At 55.3% G+C, this 7,239-nt stretch overlaps 1 protein-coding gene across 11 annotated transcripts; it reads left to right on the forward strand.

Moving 5' to 3' along the window:
- Positions 1-6,278, forward strand: CYBC1 (cytochrome b-245 chaperone 1). 11 transcript variants are annotated; one of them, XM_081576921.1, is made up of 8 exons: positions 1-272; positions 503-633; positions 1,103-1,231; positions 2,053-2,094; positions 2,914-2,987; positions 3,526-3,622; positions 4,197-4,341; positions 4,733-6,278. In XM_081576921.1, exons 3-8 carry the CDS (start codon positions 1,147-1,149, stop codon positions 4,851-4,853), a joined length of 564 nt encoding a protein of 187 aa, XP_081433047.1. In that variant the 5' UTR covers positions 1-272; positions 503-633; positions 1,103-1,146; the 3' UTR covers positions 4,854-6,278. The 11 variants fall into 11 exon arrangements, with proteins under 11 accessions (XP_081433047.1, XP_081433042.1, XP_081433046.1 ...); XM_081576916.1 differs by having other exon boundaries at positions 1-71; positions 413-633; XM_081576920.1 differs by having other exon boundaries at positions 1-71.
- Positions 6,279-7,239: the final 961 nt, after the last annotated feature.

Below are 7,239 nucleotides of genomic sequence, written 5' to 3' on the forward strand. Positions count from 1 at the left end.
GGCGGCCGGCGGGTTTTGAAGTCCTGAGGTCCAGCCCGTCCCGCCTCCTCGCCTGCAGGTTTGTGTCCGCGGTGAGCGCCGGGGCCGTGCCACTGTTGCGGGTGGGGGGCGCGGGGCGTGTTGGGGAGCGGCTCCCGCAGGCGGGGTCCTTCCGGGAGCGCGGTCTTGGGACCCGGCTCGGGTCGATGCCCCGGGGGCCTGGTAGCCCTCGAGGCGAGAAGGGTGCACAGTGTGGCCGCAAGGGTCAGTGGAGAGTGTCCTGAGTGGCTCGTGTAGGTGACAGGAGTGATCTCGCCCCGCGGGCGGCTGAGTCGCGCGTGGAGACAGGCTAAGCCTGTCAAGGGGAGGGAATCGGGGATATCGCAGGATCTTGGCTTCGTTTGTGTTAACTGAATCCACTCTTTGTTGTCAGAAATTTGACTTAACTTTACAGAGAATACCTGAAAAGCTACCCAGAACGGGGCCCCTGGAGCCAGCATTTTGAACGTATTGCATCGTGCAGGGCAGAATTCTCCACGTGTGGAAGATCAGTCCCCTTTGCTGACTCGTTCATTAAGCCGGTTCTCTGGACCATCCAAACCCTTCTCTGGGTGCAGACTGTTGTCTCCGCAGCTGCAGGAGCTGACTTTTTCGGTCAGTGCCTCTCATCAAACTATGATGAGACTTTCAGTTCTCTTTTTCATAGGCCTTTACAGGGAAATGAGGGTGTTCTGGTACGTTCTGATAGGGTGCCAGAAGTTTGAAGGCTGCTGGGGGCTAACGGGTTCCAAGAGACTGAGGTTTCCAGGTAGGAAGTGGACAGGTGATGATCAATTGTTGATGTTTTGTGAGCCAGAGCAGGGGACATAGCCCTAGTGCAACCATTACATCTGCGCAAAGAACCTTCCTTACAGAAGGCATAGGTCCCTGGAGAAGGCATAGGTCCCTGGAGGGGTTGACTTGCCTGACCACAGAGACTGCAGTCAGCACAGGCTGACTGGTTCCTGAACCTGTATGGGCCTTGTTAGTGGGCAGCTGGGCATCCTGTCCTGGAGAGGAGCTGGGTTCTTGTCTGTTAGCAGTGGCCCGAGGGCTCCAGCTGTCTCTTTGTGTCCTTCCCCAGGCGCCCTGGTCTCCTGTTGAAGGTGGTGGCAGCACGTTCCAGGGATGTATATGCAGGTGGCGACGCGCACCAGCTCCCGCCTCCATCTGAAGAGGGCTCCAGGCATCAGATCCTGGTCCCTGCTGGTTGGTAAGGATGTTCATATTTCTCAAGTTAAAAATCCAACTTTAAAAAAGGATGAAGATTAAACTAAAACTTTCCTTGGTTCTACTACCCCAAGAAATAGCAACTATTATGTTTTTCCAGCTTTTATCCTTTTCAAGTGCTTTCACAGATGGTCAGTCTTGTGTTTTTTCACCATTTAACATCCTTTGGTTAATACTCTCCATGCTCCTGTGAGGTCCCTGTATTTCCTTTTTTGCTTGCTTTCATAGACCCAGTCTCCCGTATATGATTTACGTCGGGGCCTGTGTGATGGAGACAGTGAGGAGTAAGGGTGGGGAGGCCCCTTGTCCTCTATCCCTGTTAATCCCCATTGCGCTGCACTCCTTGGGCAGTTACACGTGTCGATTGGAACTGAGGTGTGAGGGGAGGTGCTGCTGCGCCTTTGGCAGCCTGGCTCTGGGCCTTCTTTTCCGGGACTCTTCCTGTTTTGTCTCGTGCGGGGTCGTGATTCTTCACCTGCAGTCTTGTCTTCATTTCATACAATGTGCTGTCAGTGGATGAAACCCACATCAGGTCCCTCTTTCTGGTTCCCCCGTCAGCTCTGGAACCTCAGCATAGACACGTGACCAGTGATTACTGTGACTGATGCAGAACATTCTTGTGAACAGACTTCCTGGTTGTTTCCACAACTTCTGAGCCTGGTGGTTTTCTTGCCCCTTGCTCCCTGCTCTTAGCCATCCCAGGGAACGGGAAGGGGCCGCTTACCTGATTCTGCAGGTCCTGGGAGGAGGTGGTCTCTGGACTAGTGGTGGCCCAATGGGAAGGTACTTGTTTTCTCCCCACAGGAATCTTGTCGATCGGCCTGGCTGCTGCCTACTACAGTGGAGGTGAGGAACGTCATCTGCCTTGCACCACCCCCAGGAACTTCCTCAGCTGATTGGAAAATAGAGAAAAAAAGGAAACCCTGTCATTTGTAATCTGACAGGCATGGTTTCAGGGATTGCCCCCGCCTCTAAATGGGGCTTCCCTGTTGGCTCAGATGGTAAAGAATCTGCCTGCAGTGCGGGAGACCTGGGTTCTATCCCTGGGTTGGGAAGATCCCCTGGAGAAGGGAATGGCTACCCACTCTTGCCTAGGAAATCCCATGAACAGAGGAGCCTGGCAGGCTACAGTCCATGGGGTTGCAGAGTTGGACATGACTGGGCAACTAACACTTTCACTTTCTGCCTCTAAATGGTTTACAGGCGTGGCCTCATCTCCATGTGCTGGTGTGTCCGCCACAGCTTGCATTTTTCATTTACATCAGCCTTTTTACGTCATAAAATATTCAGAAAGGCACTCTCATGTCTGCCTCAGGTCTTGTAGCACGGATAGTCTATGCTTTCAGCTGCTCCCTGGAAGTAGTTCCCCCTCTCTGCTCTCACAAACGGTGCCACGATCGTCACCTTGAGGAGACACCCAGGTAGAGAGCTGAGGGCAGAGCTGGTGGACCACGTCCTGTCCTGAGTGACAGGTCCCACAGTTCTAGGTGGCCTTGGCAGGGTTGGGGTGTCCTTGGAGCCGTGGGCAGTCAGCTGGGCCCCCAGGGGCCACTCCTGCCCAGTGTCTGGGAAGCAGCTGTTCTGGGAAGAGGCACCCCCTGCAGGCATGTTGACTTTTGCCCCTCTGCTACCTGCCCATGGCTGTCTCCTGTGTTTGCCCCCCAGATAGTCTGGGCTGGAAGCTCTTCTACGTCACGGGCTGTCTGTTTGTGGCCGTGCAGAACCTGGAGGACTGGGAGGTGAGGCTGAGGCAGGAAGGTGCCCAGGCTTTGGGGCTCCTGGGTTTCCCTTCAGGGCATGTCAAAGGAAGAAAGACTCCAGGGGCCTAATGCCCTCCACCCCGATCCTGAAATGTGAGCCCAGTGGTTTCTGGCCAGCTAGACTTGGCCCCTGGACATTGCCTATTTGTGACCGTTTGTGGGCCACAGAATCCTCTGAAGCTGCTCTCCTAGAAGGGCGAGGCCACCTTCCTCATGTGTCCTTTGGGTTGCCCGGCCCCAGTATTGCTCTCTGACCTGTTCCCTTGTTTGATGACCTTATCCTTGGTGCTCACCTCTCTCAACTGTGGAAAGGAGAAGTACCTGCTTCTCTTCATATCTGAGACCCTGGAGGGGTCCGGCTACAGGAGTCTGGGGTTCTGACTGGGGTGGGCAGGAAGAGGGCTGCCTCCTTGAGTGTCTGATCTGAGGAGGGTGGGGACACAGTTGGTGAGTTTGCATGTATTGGACTGGCACACAGGCCAGCAGCCAGGTGACTGCCTTGTGGCTGGCATTCTAGGAAGCTGTCTTCAACAAGAGCACCGGGAAGGTAGTGCTGAAGACGTTCAGCTTGTACAGGAAGCTGCTGACTCTCTGCAGAGCAGGCCATGACCAAGGTAAGGCGTGGGGAGTGAACAGGACATGGGTTACTCTGGGGTGGATGGAAGGCGGTGAGCTTCTGCGTGACCTGGAAAGGGGAAGCTGGCTGCTCGGTGACCAGAGTTGTGTCCTGCCTCATGGATGCTGTGTGTCCCCAAATGTGCCCTGGCCCAAAGAAAATTGCCTGGCAGCCCCCAGCTCAGTGACTGGCCACTAGAGACCAGGAAGGCATTTTCCAGCAGTTGAGGAAAATGAAGCAGAAAGCTGGGCAGTACCATGCTTAGCCACCCCCTGACGTGTTAGACAGGTGGGCTTTTCAAGGCAGTAGACCTGCCAGATGTTCCCTCTCACTCAGACTGGATGTTAACCGGCAGTCACACGACCCTATGCTGTGGTCACTTCCTGTGACATCTAAGGCTGGGTCCCAGCATCCTCTGGGCCTCCGACCTGGAGTGACACACGCTCCTTTATGACAAGCAGGCTCTGATCCTCTGCACTGTGGCCCCAAAGCCACTGTGCCAGCATCCAGGCGAGAGGGGCAGGGTGGGTGGGGGGTGGGGGACAAGGCTGCTGACCTGGCCCCGCCCACAGTGGTGGTCCTGCTCAGTGACATCCGGGACGTGAACGTGGAGGAGGAGAAGGTCCGATACTTCGGAAAGGGCTACGTGGTGGTGCTTCGGTTCGCCACAGGCTTCTCCCACCCCCTCACCCAGAGTGCTGTCATGGGCCACCGCAGGTAAGCTGAGGATGGGAGACGATGGGCCAGGGCTGCCCACTATGGCCTTGCCCCCAGGCAAGCAGCCCTCATAAGGGTCTGGTGGCAGGGCAGAGAGAGAGGATTCAGGAACGTGGAGGAGGTGGGGCTTGGGGCGATAGGCATGGTACCACCTGCTAGGCGGTATCAGGGGTCCCTGCAGGGATAGGGGAGGGGCACATCCCTAGTGGCATAGAGGCCTGAGCTAAGGTCAAGTGAGGGTGGGGACTGGGACTCAAGGTGTGGGGTCCTGGCGGGGAATCCTGGAAGGTAATGCCTGTGAGGAGACTGGCGTGGTCTTCTGGCTCCTGCTGGGAGGCCAGGACCTCTGCCACAGTGACCCGTCCTCCCTCCTGGTGCCGGCCTGGACCAGTGATGTGGAAGCCATTGCCAAGCTTATCACTACTTTCCTGGAGCTGCACCGCCTGGAGAGTCCTGTGGAGCTGTCTCAGAGCAGCGACAGTGAGGCCGATGGCCCCGGAGACGAGAGCTGACCTCCATGGCGCCTCTCAGTAGGGTTCTGATGGGGCCCCGGCAGGACTGATGGGCCGCCTGCGAGTCCTCCTCCTCAGCTCTCGGCTGTGTCCCTGGCAGCCCCAGGGCAGGACCCTCAGCCATTCCTGCTGCTTGCTTCTGTCCTCCAAGTGAAACCACAGTGGGACCTTCTCTGCAGGCTGATCTGTCTGTCTTCCTGAAATCAGACAGCCCGCTGGAGCAGTAGCCTGGTGTGGACAGGCCAGACCTACTAGCCATGTGGGGCCCAAGGCCTCTGAAATGGGAAGGACACCCGGGGTCCCAGGGCACAAGGCATAGGACTGAGCTCTCTGGGTCAGGGTCTTTGCCAGGACACGGTCCTGCAGGTTGCAACAAGGTTTCGGCAGGCGGGTGTGGGGCCTGGCTGGGTCAGCCTCTGAGGAGGCTATCTCCGCCTGTTGTTCCTGTGGATCCCAGCTCCTGCTCTGCTCCCCACGTTCATCTCTTCCACCAGCCAGATGTCCTCAGTGGTCAGAAATGAGGTGATCACCCGTGAGCTCCTGGTGCTCAGGGTGGATGCCAAGGGGCCCATTTGATTGGTGTGCTGTTGCCGTAGTGAGGCCTCTAGAACCCCAGATGGCTCATCTCAAGTCCAATTGAGGCCAGAGACAGATGGTGGGCTCCAGGTTAGACATTCACAACTGGCCTCCTGTTTGCATTTCATGGGGCAGGAAGAAGTGGGCTTCAGGATGTATACCTACAACTAGGAACTTGCATTTCCTGAGACAGGAGATAGGTGGGCTCCAAATAAGGCATTTAACTTTTCCAGGTGCACAGCCATTTCGTGGGGCAGGAAGAAGTGGGTTTCAGGATGTATATGTACAACTAGCCTCCTGTTTGCTCTCCAAAATGGCAGTAACAACAGAAACAGGGTAAATAGCCAGTGTTTGTCTTTTTTTAAACACCTTAAGGTAATAGTCATGCAAGGACAAAGGGGCAAAATCCCATTTTGAGTAAAGGATTAAGGGATGGCCACTCCTCCCTCTTTTGGGACAAGGGAGACCCTGCACATACACAGAAAGGTTCCTTGGGGGTCAAAAGTCGGGATAATGCCAGGCCATAATGAGTCTTGCTCCTCCTGGAAGCCTTCAGTTGGAGAGCCATCTTGGCTGAGAGGTGCATGCACACCCAAGGGAGCGTCTCAGGGTAGCTCAGGTGTGGAAAAGAAACCAGATAACTGGCTGAAGGTAAAGACCCAGAAGAATTGACTTATACAAATGACTTAACTGCCTCTTTACAGCGCTCCTCCTCACTAAGGGGGTCACCCACACCCTTCTCTCTGGGTGTGCATCTCTGCCTTGCTTCTCTCTAACAAACCAGTTCTCTGTGTGCTCTTCTGCTTGTTGTTATGCTAAGTCTCAATAAACTTTGTACCTGCGTTAACAGTTTTTGCCTCCTTGATAAATGCATTTTTCACCAGGGGCAAAGATCCAGGGAAAACCAGCTTCTAGCCTTCTAGCCCTTGCTGGTCTGGTGGCCAGGATTGCTGGTTCTCATCCAGGATACCCAGGTTCAATTCCTGGGTATTAAAGGAATTAAGATCTCACTTCATACCACCGCTCACTGCTGCCTCACCCAGATCACAATTAGGATTGCAGCTGGACTCTCACAGGGAGGATAACCTGCCCCTGCCCCCAGTGTAGGCAGAGGTTTTCTCTTCTAGCAGCATTTAAAAACTTGCACCCATCCCTTGGAACCCATATTCCCAGCTTCTCTCAAACCCTGGGGGTTGGGCCTGTTTGTATGTGGCCAGAATGGGCCAGGCTCATGACTGCCCCTCAACAGGGCCTGGGCAGCTGGCTGCAGCCACCCCCATGGAATCTGGGTGCCAGCCACAGTGACCCTCACCTGCACTGTTGGTTTTCTTCTGCTTTCTCTGAACCCAGGTCCCTCCAAGGTACAGCAGGTGCCAAGAGCATCTCTGGGGGAACCCACAAGGCTTGCACTGGGAATGGCCTGGTAGACCCATAGACCCAGGGTTCTGAGGCTGCCTGGGTGAGAGCAACTTAAGAGAACTCCAGAGAAATGAGATCCTCTCCTTTCTAAGTAATGGCTGCCAACCAGACCTATGGGGACACAGTCATTTAAACATGCCAAAGTTAGGTTTCCAAATGGTTAAATCTGGAGTGCTTTTCTCTTAAAAGGTGTGACATGCCATACACTGGTTTCTGGTGTGTTCGTCCCAGGGCTGGAGGAGGGTCCAGGACCAGAGGGAGAGTGTTTGGCTGACTCTGCTCCCTGGGAGCTGGCTTGGGCGAGAAGGGTCTGTGGAGCATTGTGAGGGCCCCACTGTAAGCAGCCCGGGCCAGGGTAGTAATGAAGCCTTTCAAATTCCTAGTAGCATGA

The sequence above is a fragment of the Giraffa tippelskirchi genome, chromosome 3 (genome assembly GCF_054371585.1).
Source record: "Giraffa tippelskirchi isolate mGirTip1 chromosome 3, T2T-mGirTip1v1.2.pri, whole genome shotgun sequence".
Lineage (NCBI taxonomy): Eukaryota > Metazoa > Chordata > Mammalia > Artiodactyla > Giraffidae > Giraffa > Giraffa tippelskirchi.